This window comes from Ooceraea biroi, chromosome 7 (assembly GCF_003672135.1).
Source record: "Ooceraea biroi isolate clonal line C1 chromosome 7, Obir_v5.4, whole genome shotgun sequence".
Classification (NCBI taxonomy): domain Eukaryota; kingdom Metazoa; phylum Arthropoda; class Insecta; order Hymenoptera; family Formicidae; genus Ooceraea; species Ooceraea biroi.
Genome location: NC_039512.1, coordinates 8,897,645 through 8,920,019, shown reverse-complemented (window position 1 = coordinate 8,920,019; position 22,375 = coordinate 8,897,645). Strand labels below are relative to the sequence as shown.

Sequence of the window (22,375 nt, the reverse complement as noted above, 5' to 3'; positions counted from 1 at the left end):
AAAGTAAATTATAGAATATATTGTAAGTATAAAAATATGAAATGTATAAAAATTTTTTAATACCGCTATCATAATCTGTGTTTAAAATATTACAGACATCTCGAAATTGTAAATCTTCAATCTCATTTTTCGATGTCTCATGTTCTAATAATTCCGATTGAGAGTTGGAAATCTACAAATTATCATAATTTTTATTTAATATAATTTATTTAATTATAATTTGGTTGTAAATTTAAATAATTAAATAATTTATACTCGCCATTATAGAAGATTCTCCTTTTCTTTGAGCAATGTGAGGATTCAAAAAACTCATATCCTCGAACAACCACCAAGTTGGTGTATATATATCATCAGTTGATGCACCGCTTGATTTTGATTGCTTTATTTTATTTAGTTGCTCTAGATATTGCGACCTTAAATTATTAATTTTCTTTTTCGCAATATTAACTGTTAACGGTTGTCCCGTCAAATCTGTATATTGTTTACATATTATTTGAAGAGCTTTATCTCGTTTCATGCGATTATGATGTTCAACACACTTGGTGACATATAGACAAGGATGTTGTTGATATAACATCAATAAAATTTTTACATTATCCTTATTATCCATATTCAAAAAATAATTTCCTACAAATAAATTATTGTTTTTTTTTAATAATAATACAAAGTGATCGTAGTGCTGTGTGGGTCACTGGTGATTTACAAATATTACACTATATATTATATTTATGTATCCACGTATAACGTTAAAACATTTCATAATTGTTTCTTTTTACAACCAGAATACCAAATGGTCTAAATGGACAATTCAGCGTCCATCACCGGTGATTCACATAGTACATATTAAGAAAAAATACCTTGAAAGAATTCGAGATCTATTTATCGATTCATTATGCTAGAATTCAGCAAATTAAACAAAACATATATAGAGATACATATATTGGTTAATAATAGGTATTAATAGGTAACATACCTTTGTAATTACGTTCTCTTGTGTCTGAAGAATTCCTGCAACGCATGAGATTTCCTTCGTCCTTAATAAAATCCAGTCTACCTATAAAAATGTTTTTAAATGGATTTTTATCAAGTTAAAATTATATCAAATAAAGTTACTTCTTTATATTCCTAATTTTACTAATTTAACATATACTTACTAAAAAGGAATTTCTTGACCATGACTGCACCTGACTGGACCCATGACTGACAATAAAAATAGAATAAGGTTGGCAATAAGAATTAAGTCGATGTGAAACTAGTAAAAGTCTAGTAACTATTACGGGAAAATGGGACGGGATGCATTTTTTCGTTCGAGATTTTCATTCGAGATTTGCATCTGAGTTGCTAATGTCCATGATCCGAGTTCTAGTAACTTTTTCTCGGACCGAGAACTCGGATCGTGGACACCAGGCTTAACCGGAACAATTCGATCAGGGAGTTTATTACGTATCTCTACGTGAGTGAAAATGCGAAAAGTGAGCAAATTCACTAGATGTTGACCAATCAAATTATAAATATTCTAGTAAATTTGTTCACTTTTCGCGTGTTCACTCACGTTAGAGATACGTGATAGACCCCTAGGGCACGTATTATGATAAACGATTCCGATCGGAATGATTCCGTTTTCCCCACATTTTTCCCTAGAAAAAAGAAAGGGACAAATGTGGAATCATTCCGATCGGAATCGTTTAATGTGGGCGGATGGCGCCACTCTCGCGGACACGCGGTCCGATTAGTTCCGAGAAAGTCGGCTAGAGTCCATCACTGTCGCTTTCACCGCCGCGCGCCGTGTTGGTTGAAAAGAAATGAATGATTCAAGAAATCGAATGTGCGAAAATTGATATTGTCCGATTGCATTAGGCTTTTCTTTATTTTTGTACAAAATATTAACAAATTTTCAATTATTAACATTATCACAATAACAATTATAATGTACATAAAAATTACAAAATTATAACAATGTTTAGACGATGTTTGGAGGACTATGAATAGAATGACAGTACCGATGTGTGGTTCCCGCGAACTAGAATTGTCGGTGGCATATCCCTCGTAAGTATCTCCAACCATGCCATGTACAAAGGTGCCGAAATTTTGCCCTTTTTTGGCAAGGGTAATGACCTGAGGAGAAAATGAAAAGAACAATGTAAAAATAACACGTGTATCACTCTTTTTATAATGATTCTTTTTATCATAATTTTTATAGCAATAAAACGAATATTATAATGTAAAATATAAGTACATACGTTGAATAGACAAATATGATTTTACTGATGGACTTTATCAATTTCAGTATACAACTGGGAATACTTTGTTATACGTACATGACCACCAAGGAAGACTGACTCGAGTTCTCCAATAGCAACTCTCGCAATCGCAACTGCCGACGTGTTTTATCTTGTAAGGCCTCAAGCTGAGAATCGGTAATACAATATACTGAAAATAATAATTATTGATATTGAATATGTAGTCATGTTCAAAATTTGTTGTATAAAATCGTATAAAATCTTGAAGAAAAGAATTATCCGAATCACCCACTTGAATCGGAAGTATCATTTGCTTGGAAGTCGGATATTAATCTATCAAACAGCGATTGTGTCTCCTGTTTCGGAACGCTGCTGTCGTCCACCATTTTTAGACTATCGTATTTTATGCGAGCCTTGTTCATTATCTCGACCATTCTGTGCAACAATCAATAGTTAATAATTATAATAATTAATAGATTTACTTTTTATAAAAAAAGGAACAAGTTATCAAATGTTTCCTCAATTAATATTCATACACAAGTATTGTTGCAGTATTTTATACTCTTCTAAAATGTCACATCTTTTTCCTTTACTTACTCTTGCTCTTGCTCACTAATATCCTGATTATGATTAACCAGAGCGAATATCCTCATTTTGCAATGTTCCCAGTTTGAGCGCATACTGATTATGTATGGTAGTAGAATCGTCAAACCTGTAATATATTCGTAAAGCATATAAATTTCTGTCATTTACAAATAAGTCGGAAATTTCAGTTAACTCTGCGTGCAAACAATTGCGAGTGAAACAAGATATTTATGATGTTTTTCAACCGATTTATCTCAATTATCTGTTTAGATATACTTTAATAAATTACCTCCATCGTCATACAACCACCACACATCAATCATTCCTTTCTTATGCTTCTTCTGGAATACTGTCATATTTTTCGGTACAGAAGTGATGCCATTGCGATGGTTCCTAAAATAATAAGCGATTAATCAATGGACGTGTTTGAAGAATAATTTCATAGAGAAACTGATTCTAAATTTAACAAGAAGGGCTTTTGTTAATGTTAATAAGAGTAATGTGCTGAAAACTGGATTTTCTCTCTATGTTTTTAAATACTCAGTAATATTATTTTACTTACAGAAGTTTATCAATAGCGTACTTCCTCTTATTTTTCAGATTTTTTTGAATGTTCCAGTGCATCGGTGTGTGATCTTTGATCACATGCGTCGCGTGCGCAAGTGTATCAAATGATGTATCTGTAGAACCTAGAAAACAAAATGATAAATTTGACGCAAAAATATATGGCAAATATTTTAAGAGACCTGTAATCTCTTAATTTTGCATGATTACAGCTGCTAATCAATAGTTACATATTGATCGAGGTAAGAAAAACGGTACAATTACTCTGATTTTAAACTAATGTAGATTTTTACCCATTGTTGGAACACTCTGCACTCTAAAAATCTGCGTATTCACAGAGAGACTGCTATCGGCGTGCATTATACCGTTCCTTGTCAGATCGTAGCTACTTTGCGTGATATTCTCGTCGGTTTCTTTCGCATTCGTCATGCCTGAACAGTCTAAACCTTCAGTGAGCCTCACAATAGCTACGCCCATCTTGTGATCAAAAGCGTTGCTTGAAAAAAATATAAAAAGGAGATTAATATGTTGCAGCCTCTCTCAATTTTAATTACCATCTTGGCAAGTAATTCCAAAGTAAAAAGTTATAATTTTCTAGTAATAAAAAACAGTCTGTTAAATCTGGATTATTCGATCTATTACTTTGCATGTTAAATAAAATAATGATAGACTCACTGAAGAACATTGAAGTATTCTTCCAGGTCCTTGTGATCACAGGTCAACCAATTAGTCTTGTAACCCATGAGAATGACGTTGGGAGCTAATTTACCGATTCCCGTAATCTGCATCAGCGCGGCGATGCCTTGTTCCAGACTCAAGTTATCCACGATATGATAGAATGATTTTATACGTTGTTGATACAGCCAGGCATATCCGTCTTTTCGACGTGCGGAGCGCCCGTAATACGACAGTCGTGTCTGAATCGCAACGAGACATTTTTTTTTATTTACTGGTTGAATGCAGACATAAGTATGAACAAGAAATTACAAGCGCGAAAGAATTAAATTATATTGCAATTGGATGGATATAATACCGGAAAGACCTCGCCCGAAACCAGCAGAGAATTATTTTTCGTGATGAGATTTGCCAAGTGGATCAACGCGGGTCTCGCACCAGGCGGGCCAGTGAGCGCCAGAATTTGTGGAGCGTAATTCTTTACGTGCTCGTCGGTGGAATTCAGCCTAAAAGTAATCGCAGGCCTTAAATTACTGTAACATCTCTAAATTAAAATATAAAGTAACGGAAGAGCATTATTCATTTTTATCCGGACAGTTCTTTATCTCGAGTGGGAGCTAATCTGCTTCAGACAGAAATATTTTTGTTCTTTCAGTGATACCTGTACACGATGGAGAGTGCAGTTTTGTAAGTCTGTGCCTGCGTACTGCTGCCCCAGTTGACGTCAGGCTTACGATAAACTACGATCAGATACAACGCGAAAATGATAACGACGGTGACGAGTGAAGTCACCCAGTCGATGAGAAACATGATCGCCACACAGAGGATGAATCCGAGTAGAGACAACCAGGTATTGTAGTACTACAGAAAGAAAAGATTTATCAAACTGCTGCATTATCCAATTCATTTAGTTTTACTTACTTTAAAACTGGGCCGCCATCCGAGTGGCCGAATTAGCGCCGCATGAAACGTGCAGAAGTTGATCAAAGCGTACGACGCCAAATAGAAATTTGTTATCATTGGCGCGACGGCATTGAGATTAGCTGAAAGGAAAAACCGTTTGATAATTTTCATAATACAAAATTGACAAATAATAAAAATTCAATGTGTTTTTTGATATCTCGACAGAGAGATCCCTTACCGATTAAGAGAAATAGAGCTGCAATAAGAAACGTGAGAACGTATCCTCGGTAGGGTTCCCCGGATTTCCCGTACCCCTTGCTGAAATAAATTAATCCGGGGTAGATTCGGTCCTGACCGAGAGCTTGAATGAGTCTTGGCACAGATAATAGATTTGTCAATGCCGTTGATAAAGTAGCCGCGAAACATCCTGCATAAATTAACGGACCCCAAAGAGACATCAGTTGCATGACCTGCGAAAGATAAACATATGAGCGTACAATTTTCAATTGCGTTTAATATAAAACTTAATAATTAATTCTGTATTCTAAATTTCAAATCTCTAAATGAAAACAATGCAGTAATTTTTGGTTGTTAGGTAATATTAGTTTAAGAATCTTACTGAATAGCTGTTGTGTAGCCCGTAAGCACAATCGACCCCGGGAATACATTGCAAGACAGTACTATTCAGAACACCATCCGCGTCTCTGGCAGCCGCGGCGCCGGCGAAAAAGACGAAAGTTACATAACTGAACATGGAAATTAGCAGAGCGAGAAGGGTTCCTTTCGGTATGCTGCTCGCTGGATCTTTCAGGTCACCGGATATATTGGCCCCTGCTTGAATCCCGGTGACTGATGGAAAGAATATGGCGAACACCGAGAAGAAGGTCTGATTGTTCTCCTCGGAGTACCGATAGTTCGACCCGAGATTGTCCATAAATACTTCCGCTAAAAAAATAATATTCTTAGTTGCTAGATGTTCAATAAACCAATTCTTTGATTTTTATTTTAATGATTTGGCTTCATACGTACCGGAGAAACCTATGAAGCCTTTCGCTCTCTGTTCCTCGCTGCGTGGTCCCATAATAGTTCCAATCAGAAAATCAAAAATTGCCGCCACGATCACAGTAATAAGGAAGTTTTGTGCCTAATATAAGAGAAAAGTATCAAGTGTGTGAATGTGTCAGTTATGCAAAACGAATGAAATAGACATTATTAATAGAAATTTACTAGTATTTCTGTTTTTTATTTAAACTTTTAATACTAAACACTAATAATAAAAATTTGACGTACGTAATATTGTGTGTGTGTGTGTGTGTGTGTACACAATATTATTTTTATAAGGTAAAGATAGCAGAAATTGGAGATACCTTTGATTCCCATTCCATGCCGACTGCACAGATAAGAATCATAACGACTAGCGCTATTATACCGATTATCCTAACGTCATTCGTATCATTATCTATAATCTTCACTCCGTGTGTCTTCAGCAGGTCGTTCAGGGAATTACAGAAACCGATCGTGTTCATAGAAGCTGCTACTGCATTTGCAAATGCAAACACGATACCAACTGACGCGCCAAACTCCGGCCCAAGAGAACGAGATATGATAAAATATATTCCACCTGTAATTATAAGAATATATATTTGAGAAAAGATCTATTCTTATCTATAATTAATCATTTTATATATCAATTATATATAATCGTCGTAATTATATATTTTGAATGATTTTTGAAATAATTGCGTTTTTTCTAGTGCATCTCTGTGCTGCATAAATCTTGGAGATTGAATTTAGAATTTCACATTTACTTGTGTATCAACATTGGCAACAGAAATTGCTTTAAATGAGATGTATATTTCTGAGAATGAGAAGACATGTGTTGATCTCAAAGAGAAAAACGCGTCTAATGGCAGACAATCGTGTATTAGGCAATAAAGCGGCGGCACGCTACCGCATGGCAACGCCACTCCTTCGGAAAAAAAAAGGAATTACAGAACGCGTTACGGTTACACACCTCCCTTTACTTGCCCATTAGTGCTAATTGCGCTGAGGCTAAGCGTCGTAATGACGCAGACGACCGCCGATAATCCGATAATGATAACACTCTGCAAAATGCCGGCCTGTGCGACTACCCATGACAGTCGCAGAAACAACATAACGCCCCATATATTCAGCAGGCAGGGTATGAGAACACCCTGGATCCATCCTAATTTTATTCCGTGGGCGGCGTGGCCCTCCTGATCGGCAACGTTCGTGATCTCCGGACGTCCGATCTCAATGTCCTGAAACGATATTTGTTTAGAGGCGCAATTTCATATTGTCTGTAAATCGACTTTGATTAGAATGCATGTGATGCTATGCTTATACATTAAAAATTATATCTCAACTTTCCATGATTATAGTAAATTATTACTTTTTTATTATTTTTATATTATATATTATAATATATAATACTTATTAAAAATTAGAATGATGCATTTGAAAACATGTTGAATCATACTTGAGAAATGTTATTTAATCGTTGTCGATTTTTATGATATCAGTCACGTGCGCGTATAGATAACGCTATACCTATTACGATCAACTACGCATTGTATGCCACTTGATGTTAAAGCTTAAAAAGTTTAGTTTTTATTATTCTTTAAAACTTCCACTTTATTTGATTTATTATTTCATCCACTAGTACGATTATCTTCATAACTGAATGGTTCTTCAGTTATGGTGTATGCAATATAGCTTATTATTTTTACGTTTTCCTATTTTTCGAGCTCTTTATCTTTGTATGATGATGTAAACTTAACATTATCAGCGATAATCTCAAGAGAAGCGCAAAACAGATTTTAATGGTGATAAAATATAACTGTTTGTTTAAATCACAGATCCAGCCTGTGATATCAATTTTAAATGGAATATTTAAGAGATTTACTATTTTAATATAAAAAATATAACGCCGAAATCTCTATTTATAGATTAATTATGATATAAGAAATGTTTTATGCAATTGAGAAAGAAAGAGAGACACGGGCATTAAAGTCCTCAACTTTTCTTGCATGTAACATCTCTATATCGCATGATTCTCTTCTAATCTCGTCAGACGGGATGTTTACTGCTGTGTAAACTTAATATAGTAGTTTCCCCTCGTCTGGTCGTCCTTACGAGTTCGATCGTGTTTGAAACAGGATAGAGAAATCACAACGTTTAGCGATTCTCTTATAATTCACGAAAATTTCAGATGATCGTTGCGATTTATCTCTATTTATTTTCCTTGTAAACGCTTTTTTAGAATAGTAATTACTTCATAAACAACTTCATAAACTTGCCTCGTTATCTAACTATAAAATTCAAATCTTGCTTTGCTACATATCTTTGTTATGTATACTACTTTCGAGCTACTGAGTTCATTATCGAATTTTCGATGAAATACATCTTTAAATATGATCGCGTAAAGCGTTTAGTCTCGGTGTATGCATTTTTGTTTTAATATGAGTCAAGAGTTATGCATAATGTTGTATGCTTAATAACTGATAACAGAAATAAACGGGGAAAACAATGTCAAAATGTCCTTCATGCCTTGCATGCATGAAGCATGCAAGATCGGTGAATATTCAAGTATTTGACCGATAAGGATAATAGCGTTCCAGCTGATATTGCGACCAAAGATACAAGCATACTTGCCTTGACAGTGAAAAAGTTTTCTATGAAAAATTGCATGTCGTGTATCCACTGCTATGCAGCCATATTTTAAATAAAAATATTTAACTTGACTGCTTTAATTTTACTAGCATATATCGTGATGGCATAGTTTTCAAAATGTCAAATGGTTTAAAAATTGTTCTTACTTTTATTATGTGATTTCCATCGTGCAAAGTGCTCAGGGATGGTCTCTTCGTGCGACGACTTAATCTGCGAAAAGAGCATTGCTAATATGAGCGTATAAATGTAATATAAATTGTGATTATGTAATTTTAAAATTCGATGGATTAAATACAAGCTTAATTTGTGATTCTTAATTTTGATAAATGCCAACGATAGAACTAATACATCCGCAACATAAACAAAATATACTACATATTTATCAGCAGAATCGTGTCTATATATTTTATATATTATCGACAATTTTCTATATATCCTCTATGCCAATAAATATACAGCGTATTTCATTTGTGCTGCAATTGCATCAATTCTATCTTTGACGTTTACATATAATCCATCAGATTATTAGATATGTTCATATGTTCAATAATATTTTAATTATTTTTATTATAGAAATACCTGTAATGGTCCAGTCGTGGGACCACGTCCCACAATCCGTTTGCGTTCAGCGTCATCGTGGGTCTCTTACTATTTTGCTGCAACTGTCTATTCATACTGCCGTCTAGTGTTTCATTTTGAAAACAGTTCTCCATTCTGTCGTATCTGAAAATCCGTAAGTGCTATTGTAAAATCTGAAATCTCACAAGTATTCAAACCTGTGAAGCGCCCGAAGAGAAGCCGCGAAGACAAATTACGTACTCGTCACGCTTTCGATAAAACGTGATCAATACTTTTTACGAGGTCGAGTACTGCTCCGGTCGGAGTAATTTAACAAGGGACGGCTTCTAAGATCTATCAAAGACGCACCTTACAATGCTGCTTGCGTCATATACATATTTATACGACAACGTGTAAACTAACATAATAGGATACCAAAATAGCAAATTCGAGAAGATACTTTTCGACATCAACAAAATTGCCTTAAAGACGTGCTCCGATAAAATGAAATACGCGTGATTCTGCGTTTTATGATTGCTATAATTGCTATAAAAAATATTATATCAAATATTTTTTGTTTTTCACTTGTGCTACATTTTATCTGCTTGCATCTCTCATTGTTTATACTGGATCTACAATATTACGAAGCCATGATTTTCTTCTAGATATTAAGTTTAAGAAAATCTTCTGTTTACATTTATAGTCAACTCTCATTAGATTGGTATCGCTCCTAATCGCAAATTAACGAGACATAAATATCACGATCAATGTAAAAATCACGATCAAAATCACGTGCGCCGTAACTCGAGATCGATGGTGGGTGTTCGCGGAGATGCACGATTCGTTCACGTCAATTTGTCATAATTTTCGGCCAGCAAATGCATCGCGCGATGCCAAAACAAATAGATGTATGGAACGCTTTTTGACGCCCCCGTGTGTACTTTCGATATTCGCAATTTTCATTGTAGACAATGACCGTGAACGTGTCTACCGTTGACAGCGGGTCGTCCTCCTTATCAGCTTAGAAAAATCGAACGACCATCGATTTATCTCCCTTACGCGACAGGTCGGCAGATAATCGATCAAAATAATATGACTCGCATCCTTTCCTCCCAACGATTAGATCAATCTACTGAAGAGAGACGGACGCTTGCCATTGTGTGTATTATTGCCTGACATGCCTTTCGGGAATAAATCTTCCGAAACATAATTTCTGCGGACGAAGGAAATTTATGTCTCTCCTTCTCTGCACGACGGCAACTCCAGTGCTTTCATACATCACGAAGGTTGATTAAAGAATAGATACATGCGTGTACATGATATTGAGATTATGTGTACTTGTAACAGACCAGTTTATCAATTTAATTAATTTACTATTTGTTAATCAGAAATTCGCAGATGAGCGTTCACGATCACGATCAACAATCTGATTACGTTTCGACAAATTTGACGGAGCGCGATTTTCAGACAGTGAACGATTCCTCGAATGATGGATGTTACAAAATATATTTACGTACTGACGCGTTAAGACACGATTATTGGGTGTCGGGGCGATCAATCTAGTCGACGAAAGCTCAAGCCGAAATCATTCACTAAGAATACTCTGACCTACATACTCTCGTACTGGATAAAGCATACTGATCGGAAGTAATTAAGTCTAGACTGTACAAAGTACGTCCAAAAATATGAAAAACCACTCGCAAATTATAAACGCATACTTCGCATACTTGACGTCGAGTAGTACGAGTAAAATTTCACAAGAAATGTTAAATAAAACATAATTCACAGATTTATTTAAACGAAATATTTTGAAGAAGTCATGGTCTTATTTCAAGTCCGACATGAACAATGATGCAAGTACAAGTATAAACAAATACAAGTGTCACACAACTGAAAAAAATATCTGTAATATAATACGATACGTAATTTAAAATTGATAAATTCAAGTGATATTTATCTGTCATATGATAAGATTCAAATGTTCGAACACAAGTTTTGAAATAAATGAACTAGATCGATCCCCAGCCTGATCGCGCTTCATGAGGCACCAGAATTTCAGACCATTAACAAAATACTTTCAGAAATTTAAACGGAAAAAGATCGAAGTAGGATTTGCAAATCGAGAGTGGATTTTGATCGAAACTTACGGTGCGATATCCAGTTGGAAGGTCATGAGGATGATGGAAGCTCGATTATCACCTGCCACGCGCGTTGTCTGCAACGATTCGAGACGATCTGACACAAAATACGAAGAGTCGCGAAAATTTATACCCCACGGATCAAACCCCTGTACTACAGACGTTAGGGAAGGAAGCATGCGTCGGATTTTCTTCCCAATACACACGCACCCATATGCTTGCGCACGCACACTCGCGCATGCAAATGCTTGCGAAATGATCATATTTATTTGTTACGTTTCCTCATGCAAAAGAACAGGTAAATTAGAAAAAGAAAAATTATTATTTTGTCGCTTTAATCGTATCTTCAAGAGAAGAGAATTATTCTCCATTCAGTTCCAGATAACAATTTTTGGACTGAGTACGCGAGGATTTATAGAATCTCTCAATTCAAGTCGAAGACTATTAGCGTATCCATTATTGAGGATAAAGATTTTCCTCTCAGATTGGAATAAGGAATCTCTGAAACTTTAACACGCCAACTAAGAATGTTTCAATTTGCACGATCATATTCGAAGGTTGATTAATAAGTACAAGACCACTCTGCAAGCATGCAAGAATGCGTGCGCGCAGTTTTCGAGCTTTCGAGCTTGCGTGGGTGGCTGCGTGCGCGTTTCGTAAACTGCGACCCTCGCAACGCGCTGTGGCAGAGAGAACGAGGGGGCGAAGCAGAAACAAAAAAGAGAAGAAATATACTCTCGAAAGAAACGAGAGTGATTTTCATCGCGCTTCGTGGAAGATATGCAGAGTGAACGTGATGAGAGACGAGTAGCCGCGAAGGCCACAGTGGTTCATTCGCATTCCGAAATCCTTTGACGCTTTTTAATGTGCCGGAGTAGCGCGGAGAGAAGCACTTTGCGTACTTCCGAAAATCTGCAATTATCCATTCTGAATATATTTATACATAAAAACGAATAACGGTGTGATTTTCATACATGAACATCTCCTCTCCGATGATTACCGCGTGAAGACATCAGGCACATAAAATCAGAAAATTGAGCGTAACTTTACGTGCTGTAAAGTCAAAGTGCCGTATAAAACGGAAACCATGAAAATAAAACGGAAGAGTGCGAATTGGAGGCAGGAATTAAAGAATTGATGTATGCAGAAATTGATATGTATCACGACATAACTTTGTCCAATAAGAAATCTCGATACGTAATCGATAATTATAAACTTTGAAGAAATACGTCAGAAGCGATGGTCGCAGATACATAAAAATAAGAGATAATCCTAACTTGAGCTTCGCATCGACTCACCTGAATACGTCATTATACTCTAAAGTCGCATAAGGGTCAACCGGAAGGGAAGACCGCAGTATCGAGATCTCAGAAGCTCCAGTATTAATAGCGTCGCTTTGGTCGGGCCAGAACTCTTCGGGAAATCTTTGTCGAACGTCTGTTCGCCGACAGACTTACAGAAGGTACGCGCACCGAGAAGTCTTGCGTTCCGGAGGTTGTCACTGTTAAAATAAAATTGCTGGGCGATCCGCGATTGTCGCGTATGTCATTATCAGCGCGAGTCGCCAAAGGCCGGCCGGCGATCGAATTCCGCGAGCGACTAAGTAACTTTTTCAGCGGTTCCGTCATTATATAGACGACGAGGAACTGCCAATGTGCGCTCGATGACGTTGACTCCGGTGAGATCGTCTGCGCTGGCGTGGGCACCCTTGCAGAGATACGAGCTATCGAGCGAACTGTTACTTCGAAATTTATGGTAGGAAGAAAGATTCACGAGTAGATTATCTCGCCACTCTTTTGCCGAGTTATTGTTTGCTATTGTTGTTGCTAATGAACGATGCGCTGCTCGAGTTGCAACGTGCAACGTGCCGTCCTTAGTGCCTTTGAAGAATGATTTACAGCCGTATCTTGTTACCGGCGAAGTTCAACTCCGCTAAATCACTGAATGGTATTTGCAAGCCTCGGACAGGGAAACATAATGAAAAAAGAGTGCTTGGTCTTTTTGAAAGGACCAGTTATATCTTAACTATCTCTTATGATAATGTTTGTTATTTACACCTGCGCAATGTGGGTCATTCTCAATTATGACATAGATAAATTTGTCCATATTATATATGTATGTATAATATTTTATATGTAATGATAATAACGATGAGCAGAGCATTTTTCGATCATGTACTTATCTCTAATCGCCTTTTTTTGAAATTTCACTTTAAAAATTGTTGAAGATAACAGTTAAACGTGTACACAATGTAATTCACATAATATTAAAGCCTCTACAAAATGCGCATACATATCTATTTGTATCCATTATAATATATAGAATTCTTCTTCTTTTTCTTGAGAAATGAGAATTTTTATATATTTATGTAGTTTTGATTAAATGTGCGGAAGCATTTGATGTCGCACTGATCCGATTATTATCATCGTTATCGTATAACATGTCGCATCATAGAAAAAAGATAAAGGAATTTACCGGAGATACGCGTCGTTGGTCCCTTATCAATTGCGATTAACACCCATTTTTCTGCCCAACAAGTAGCTAATCGGTTAAGTAACGATAAGTACTTGAATAAATAACCGTCTCGTTTGCTCACAAACCCCCAGTTCCGTTTCACGCATATGCGCGCATTATATATATTATACGTAACATTCGTTATAGATAAATGCGCGCATATGCGTGAAACGGAACACACCCAGACTGTATCGCAAATATTTTCGATACATCTGCGCGTTTCACGCTTCGCTCGCTTAATGCATCGGAGCGGTCATGATTTATGAATTTGCGCGCGTGTATTTAGCAGTTGATGCTATATTTGTACATGCTGGAAAACGGATTTGTTCCTAATATACTTATCTTCTTCCTTTTCTTCTTTTTCTCGTAAAGCGCGAAAATATAATATTGTATACATGCATATATATGCATCTAAGAAAAGAACGGGTAATGTCGGACACGTGTCTGGCAGCGTTAAGTAACTCTATTGTCATTCGAAGTAGATTAAGAATCTGTCTTTTTGTTTATAATTGCAGGAAGATGTGAATTTTTCTTCGGCTAATTTATGTTTTTATCTTGATGTTAGCACACGTGTATCTTTGTGTATTAGGAATATCTTGATATACATTTGAATTTATATGATGGATGTGCTATCTTGGCACCGAGACGCCTTTTTTTAACAAGATGATTATTTGATATAATTTGATATATCTCATGATAATGTCAGCGAAAACGTTCTGCACTTCTCTTCTTTGTGCTCTACTAATTAATCTTTATTTTCATTTATCTTTATTCTAATTAATCTCTGTTTTAATAAGCGAAATTTCTAATGTAATATATATATCATACATAACATCGAGATATTATTATATTACGCTCTTATGATTTAGTTTCCAGTATAAACGACTTTAATAATAAACTTTTACAATATTGCTCTATCTTTCAGATAAGAACTGAGTGTCATGTGCATATCTATACATATCCGTGCCTTAAATTCATAAGGAGCATCTTGGGGATGACGTAGGTTGCGCGTGTCACTAGTGAGTATTATGTTACGCTAACGACAGTTTACTGCCACACGCATGCGACCGATAATCAAATCCACGGTCACCCGACCTCTAAATGATATAAACACTTGATGCACCTTTTTAACAGGCTTCGGACGAGTTTAACGTTAGCGTGAATCGTATAACAGGCCCGTGATAAGCTTGGCATGCCAGCTTTACGTAAACCGCTTGCGTATCATCGTTAGTTGGACTTGCGTTCCGAAGAAGCATAGATTGCGATTTAATTCGTGACAAACAATTAAGCCGAAGTACTTTATGATGATCGCGATAGCACGTGAGAGAGCGCGGATTTTTAAAAATAATTATATAATATATTACACGTGTATTGTTATGCGTGCCTAAATGTAACACTTTACTATAGATATCTTCATTATTTAATTTATTAATTTAGATTAACAATTCTTTTCCAACAATTATATTTTCCAAGATAAATGGGAGGATAAATATCTTTGTCACTCTCTCTTTCTTTTTAAATATATACATGTACATATGTGTAAATAAATATCACCACGTTTTCCAAATTTGTACAAAAGATACGTGAATCGATTTTCGAGTGCTCAAAAATTAGATTAACAGTGCTTTGTATATTTGAAAGGGATGAAGCGATATATAATAAGCTCCTTTTGCGTAAACAAGAGAAGATTGATTATACTGATTGTAATCAGATATTCTGTCGGAAGAAGATGTTCCGCAAGCATGACATAGACCCGTCACACGACAATGTGTCGTGGATAGTCGTGTCATTGTGCAATCGATGCTTAACATTTACGTCGTCGGTACGGACGAGCTTGTGAATTGCGTTGCAAAAGTACAGTAATGACAAATCCAATCAGCGATAATTGCACGAAAACTTGCGTTAAGATAAAAAATAATGACGTGACATTGAAGTGGAACAAAACTAAATATAAAATTATGATGTCAATAATTGTATATAATTTATGAAATTGTAACTTTTATAAATTACACTGGTCAACAATTTTCGACCTTCTTTATGTCACAAAAGGAATGACAGTTCATTTCGATAGGATTTTTCCCGTAGATTACGAATCTGAAACCCAAAATGTTCCATCACGTCAAGTTTTTGAGAAAAATGAAGTCAAATAGTTAAAAAAAAACCTGTTTTTGGCACTTTTTGAACCTCTGTCACAAAGGAACGGGACGTGATAGAATACTCTATATGGGCTCTTAAGCTTGAACCTTAAACTTTAATGTTATGAAGCAAAAAACCATGTGACAATACTGTGAAGTCGTGTAGCACAGGTTTTTTAACTGGTCGGCCACTGGATACCGAATTCAGAATCAGCGATGCCAGAAATCTCCAAAAGAACAGTTTTGTTCACATTTTCACCTTTTGGTATTGTCTTGTTGTCAAACGCGAGAACACAATTGGCGCGCGCCCTGGCCGCCCAGTCAAAAACCTGTGCTACACGATTTCACAGTATTGTCACATGGGGTTTTTTGCTTCATAACATTAAAGTTTAAGGTTCAAGCTTTAATTTGAGCACACATAGAGTATTTTATCACGTCCCGTTCCTTTGTGACAAAGGTTCAAAAAGTGCCAAAACAGGTATTTTTACCTATTTGACCTCAGTGTTCTCAAAAACGTGACGTGATGGAACATTTTGGGTTTCAGATTCGTAATCTACGGGAAAAATCCTATCGAAATGACCTGTCATTCCTTTTGTGACAAAATCAGTGTTGACTAGTGTTATTAGGCAATGTTGCATAGTTTAATTATACCCTCGCAACGTTTTAAAAAATAATATCTCTGTGAACATAAAATATAATATAAAAAATATAAATATAAAAAAATGAGATAATTTAAGAAATGCTTTTGATAGCAACGAATGCGAGGGTAGTGTGGAATCACATGCAAATTTTTCTTATCAAGAAAGACATATTTCAAAAAAATTAGCAATGCTTTTTACATATTCAATGAATTTTCGCGAAGTTATTTGATTATCTAATTATGTTTTCAGTTGTACTATATCTAATACAGTTATATATAAAAGCAGATATATGGATAGAATTTCATTTTCTCATTAATAAGAATGTTACAATAATACGCAAAAGAAGATAACAAATCTATTTTGTATCGGTAATATAATACATATATAAATATCAAATATGTATAGGAAATCGCGTGCGAGATCGAATTCTTATAGGAAATGATGCTGCTAGTCTTTGTTAGATCAAGAATCAGAACACATTAATATCTGCCGATAATTCGACCTAAAATCTCAGTGATAAATCAGACACGAGGAAGACATGCCCGCCGACGGTTCTTTCTTTCCTCGCATCCCTTGCTTCGCAGATTGGATTTGTCGCATTGTGCGTGTATCGAGAAAATTGACAAAGATTTTTATCCAATAAGCGCGAGGATATAATTCGCCGATATTCATTGGTTCTGCAAAAAATGATGCACAGCTTTCGCCCAGGGGGAAAAATGAAACTTTTGATCCTTTTCCTCATGTTTTTCTTCCTTTCACTATCTTGTGAAAGCGATGCTCTAAAAGCGCAGCGAGATCTTATAATTCTTGTACGAAAAAATATATTGTTTATCAGAAAACGTAATTTTGTAAATTTACAATTTCGAAAGTTGTGTTAGCTGTTGTATCATATAATAGCATGATACTGAAAATATGACGATGTAGCTGACTAATGATTTCAGCCTGCTACACGTTAAGAGAATTCGTTAATTCGTATCGAATATAGTATGTAAATATCTTAGCAATGAGTTTAGTTCGTTAATCGTTTCCAAGACCAGTTGTAATTACGTAGAAAATTGCTAATGAATTTTGAAATATAGTGCACACGCTGTCACACACACACATATGCATAGACTCGAGTTTTAGTATATGTGTCCGGAAATTTATTTGTACGTGAGAGAAACCAAATTGTATCGATGAAAGGAAACGGGAAACTTGACAGACTGCCAATACCGAAAATTCCGCACGCAGCTGGCATGATACAAATATTTGATGGCGAATAGATAGAAGTGGCATGTCACCTCGAAGGCACATCGGTGATTCATCGTGTCGTTCCACTAGGAAGATCATGGACATAAAACTCAAAATTATTTGCGTGGCCCACGTGGAGAATTGGGCTTTCGTTCGAGAAAAATATCGCGATGATTCACAAGGTGCCTATCGCGGCCCGAATCGTTCGCCGAACTTCGCTGTCACTGAGGAATCCTGTTAAGCAATATTTTCTGAAGCCAACTATATATGTTTCAGATCTAAATTTCATGGCCAATACTACGGAACGATTTGCAACTTGGTGGATGCGTGCCAAAAATTATGCGACTGATATCCATCGTCATTCTCTTCTAATGAAGTGCTTCAAGAGAAATTTTGCTGAAGGGAGTTGCTACTATTCTTCATTTGTAAGAGATTTATTTACATTAGTTAGTTAGATATTCTTCAAATTTCAACAATTTTTCTGCAAGCTTTGTTGTTAAGATTTTCTTAAAAGTTTCATGTGCAATGTTGTCGCATCATGTTTTTATTGCGGGGGAAGAACTGCGCCAGGTGCTATTTGTCAAAGTCGCGTGAAAATTTGAGGCATTAGTGGTCCGGTACGTAATCTACCAGGAAGGCCAGTTATAGCTTCGCGTGCCATCAGGAACGGAAATCTGAATTAACGACTCGATTGCGAAATCGCGCGCCTATCCGTACGCGTATCGGGATCAAAGATTTCTCGCCATGATTGCTTTACCATTGCTTTACTTTTGTTACATAATAAACCTGATATGTGCGAATTCTGAGAGAAGTCATACAGCATACCTTAATAGTCAAAAGTATATATACATAATAAATTACTATATATTAATTTTATTAATTTATTACTATATTAAACTGTTAATTTATTATATCAGAAAGAGAAGGAAATTCTCCGCAATATTGTATTTAAAAAATATATATATCGTATTTGAAAAACCTGTTCCGAGTATCGTGATTCGAGCAGGAAGTTGATGATTAAAAGAATTCTTGCATTATCTTTCGTATCGCAGCGTATTTCATGTTATCTTTTTTAGCGTTACACAGAATCTCGCTACCAAACATACGAGAGACGAGCAGTCTATGTTCGCTTCGCATTACATCACATTTATTATTACAATTAACTCATAACACAATGCGTCATTGCATCATTTTCACGGAATTTTTATTGAATCTCTCTCTCTCTCTCTCTCTCTCTCTCTCTCTCTCTACGTCTCTCTACGAATCTCTCATAATGGAATTGCACTCCATTAGTGTAACAAACGCAATTCCAAGTAAAACGCGAGCATGAATTATGATATTTAGCATTACTCCATATTGACAAGTTTTTTTTGTTTTAAGACACCAATGTAATAGAAATGTGTGAAACATTTCAGGTAAAACGGAAAATTTTCGCGAAGAGGAAGGAATTTGCTTCCATAAAAATGGTCTCTCATCAAACGTGCTTATCCGTTGCAACTACAATTTGCAAAAACGCGAGAATTTTACTTCGTATATACGTGTAATTTTACTTTACATATTTTAATTTATACAAAATTTTAATACACAATTAATGCACATTTCTATCTACAAAAAATGCCTATACCAGTCGCACATCTATCGAAGATATCGCACGTTGATTTTAATTAACAACACGAGAGCGAAGAAGGTATGGGTTGCGTCCACGAGGAAGGGAGAGCAGATGAGCGTTCGCAAGCCTCTTCTGGTTTATAGGTGTTTTCTCGTTGTGCACGTGGCCGAGATACTCCCGTATTTTATGCGTTTTCAAGGAGATTCTAAATAAAGCAAATGGAATTCGCATTAGGTCAGTTCTACCCTGCGCAGCCTGCCAGATGGTGACATTGCTCCGTATGATGATGATAAGTACGCGCGTCTACATGCTTCAAAAGTTTGCAAACAATACACGTTATATAGAAGCGACCGACATCCGCAATACTGTTGCGATTAATCGCACATAAAATCGCGAAAAACAAAATTTAAGTGAACCAGGAATTGAAATTCATCTTGATCAAACGATTAACATGATGCAACAGTTATCTAATTCTTCGCATTTAATATCAAGCTGATCACGATTTGATATAATGAAACAATACTCTTCATTTGCTCTTGTGGAAGCGCTCCCCTCGAGACTAATTATCAGCCACGCCAGCGTGGAATATATAATTACTTTCAAACGGCGCCGCTACGTCTGATATTTCTCTCACTACAGCGCGTCTCTCGAGGTTGCAGCGCGCCAACTAACATATATGCGCAAAGGAGATAATAACATTTTTTAGCACTCAATTAGGCGAAGCTCTGCATCCCTGCGAGCTTTGCGAATATTGTAGCAATGACGCAATGATACGCTTGCATTAAAAAAACGCATCTCCAAGCTGTTCCTTTAACTAGACATACTCTGCGTTTAAAGAAACAAACATTTATTCGCACTGATAAGTTCAATTAATGCCCGTGGCACGTCTCGGTATTGCGTAATTTTTATTACAGTAATATAACGATGTCCCTCCCAATTTCATCATTATTTTATCATCGCTTTACATTTGTACGCTGCCTGTGTGATATCGGTGATTCGACTTAAACGCACCATTACGCTTTGTCGTATCATAAGCTTTACTTTCAATATCCATTTATTTGTTTGTGGTAAATATCGATCGTTTACCTCGAGTACCAAGTCAATGATGCTTCAAGGAATCATCGTGTAGTACTTAAGATAAGCGGTTTGGAGTAAAGCTTCAAAGCCATTTACAAGTAACATAATACTCATCGAAATATTATCTGGATTTCGAAATGTGATTTAGCAGAAGTTTACATTGCACGTTGAAGTATTAAACGTTCCAGTCTCGAAGTCACGAAGTGAGTCATGTAAGTTGTTACATTCCCAAGGAAAATCCGTACTGGCGAATACAAGGGTGACTCCGATGAGGACACACGTGCTCGAGGCGCGGAGGACTTGTGTAGAAAATCGATCGACACACCTATGATTAAATAACAAAGGGGATAATCTCTTCAATGAGGCCAAGTATCATTTCGTCCCTTGCTTATCTTTCTCTCTCTCCCTCTCTCTCCTTCGACCATGGTGGGCGCTATTGCGATCGATTCCACGAACTTCTTCCTATAATTGGTGTCTCTACGAAGACAGCGAGTATGTATCCGTACTTTTCGTGCTGTCTCAAATCGATAGTAGTTACCATATCATTGGATTACCAGTACATTTTTTAAAAAGAGTTTTATTTTAGTCTTTTTCCTCTAAACGGCCGCAACAGGTAACAAATGGGCATTTTGAAGAAGAAGGGATCGCCAATCGGCTCGACGGACAATAATGAGGTAATCGATTTTGATCTATTTCTCATCATGCATAAATCACCGTGTCCTTAAAATAAAACTTCCATTCTCGGCAGGAAATTTGATCGAGTCACGCGCGTTTTCACTGGTTCTTCGCAAATAATTATTTCTCGCATGTGCGCAACTGGCGAATGCGAGCCTAGACATCTCGGGATTCAACAGCCACGATCCAGTTAAAGCCAGTCGGATCCAACCAGTCTGGCAGATCACCTGAAACGTCATGAGATTCTAAAAAGTGCTCGTTATCACTTGCCCGCACTTTGTACCAAGGATAAAAAACCGAATGCACCTAGGATAATCAACGATTATTACTATAAGATTGCGTAAGAAAAAAGATCTGCAATATTTAGTCTTGAAGAAGCAGAATTAGATAACTCTTCAATTCCTGCCTTTTCTTCTTAGAAGACAATCCAACGCGCGAGGAAGATATGCCAGCAACCTAATCTGTGCAATTATTAATGCGGAATGTTGCAAGGTAAGTTTCTGACTTTTCTTTTCTTGGACCATGTTGTCTTTCGCCGTCTTTTGTTGAAGCTCTTTAATGGAAAAGGGCGTGGTAGCTTCCGACGACATACGTCATAAGAAGTATATGGAATGAGGCCAGACTGCTGCGAAGAAAATGTTGTAACCGATCAATAGAGCAACACGTGGTTCAGACCCGCCGATGTTTACCATAGGGATAAAATACCTGAAGCCTAATGAACTGATTAAGACAATTGCGAAGAATATTATTTCTCATTTTCTTCCTCTCGCTCCACATACACACATACGCGGTGAACACATGACTTTACACAAGAACAGATCTTAATGAGAAAATAATATTTCAAAGATGACCAAAAATCTGCTGCAATGTAAAGGAGTTTGCCAAAAAATAATATTTGTGGTGTACTCTTAGAGGTATATTTAGATACTTACTGTGCATATTTAGATATTAACGCACAAAGTTGGTAATGCAGCGTAAATGCTGATATTAGCAATTCCATAAATAGCGAATGTGCTCTACCCATTACCATCTACTTTTACGTCGTAAACCCTTCCTCACATCTGCAACAAGTGCCAGCTTGTATTTAAATGCTAATTATCGTAGCTAAAAATAATACTGCATTTCCTTTTCATTATAC

The 22,375-nt window shown here is 36.3% G+C and overlaps 1 protein-coding gene and 2 long non-coding RNA genes across 8 annotated transcripts; 2 read left to right on the top strand and 1 right to left on the bottom strand.

Annotated features, from left to right (window-relative positions):
* Positions 1 to 644: 644 nt before the first annotated feature.
* Positions 645 to 12,958, bottom strand: LOC105282354 (bumetanide-sensitive sodium-(potassium)-chloride cotransporter). 3 transcript variants are annotated; one of them, XM_020032673.2, is made up of 22 exons: positions 12,655 to 12,958; positions 11,366 to 11,433; positions 9,240 to 9,383; positions 8,807 to 8,870; positions 6,982 to 7,249; positions 6,335 to 6,588; positions 5,997 to 6,111; positions 5,587 to 5,912; positions 5,206 to 5,437; positions 4,986 to 5,107; positions 4,726 to 4,925; positions 4,423 to 4,570; positions 4,065 to 4,306; positions 3,683 to 3,885; positions 3,388 to 3,514; positions 3,115 to 3,218; positions 2,838 to 2,952; positions 2,533 to 2,675; positions 2,319 to 2,430; positions 1,155 to 2,115; positions 974 to 1,054; positions 645 to 895 (listed from the first exon to the last, which is right to left on the bottom strand). In XM_020032673.2, the coding sequence occupies exons 2-20, from the start codon at positions 11,389 to 11,391 to the stop codon at positions 1,980 to 1,982; spliced, it is 3,081 nt and encodes a 1,026-aa protein (XP_019888232.1). In that variant the 5' UTR covers positions 11,392 to 11,433; positions 12,655 to 12,958; the 3' UTR covers positions 645 to 895; positions 974 to 1,054; positions 1,155 to 1,979. The 3 variants fall into 3 exon arrangements, with proteins under 3 accessions (XP_019888232.1, XP_026827060.1, XP_026827061.1); XM_026971259.1 differs by having other exon boundaries at positions 645 to 1,054; XM_026971260.1 differs by lacking the exon at positions 11,366 to 11,433 and having other exon boundaries at positions 645 to 1,054.
* Positions 1,948 to 3,859, top strand: LOC113562296. The gene is made up of 4 exons (XR_003406813.1): positions 1,948 to 2,046; positions 2,288 to 2,417; positions 3,426 to 3,631; positions 3,728 to 3,859. It is a non-coding gene; the product is annotated as an uncharacterized LOC113562296 (long non-coding RNA).
* On the top strand, positions 9,317 to 22,373 carry LOC105282351. 4 transcript variants are annotated; one of them, XR_894475.2, is made up of 4 exons: positions 9,317 to 9,393; positions 14,796 to 14,889; positions 18,153 to 18,301; positions 20,796 to 22,373. It is a non-coding gene; the product is annotated as an uncharacterized LOC105282351 (long non-coding RNA). The 4 variants fall into 4 exon arrangements; XR_003406811.1 differs by having other exon boundaries at positions 18,153 to 21,054; positions 21,136 to 22,373; XR_003406812.1 differs by having other exon boundaries at positions 18,153 to 21,236; positions 21,311 to 22,373.
* Positions 22,374 to 22,375: the final 2 nt, after the last annotated feature.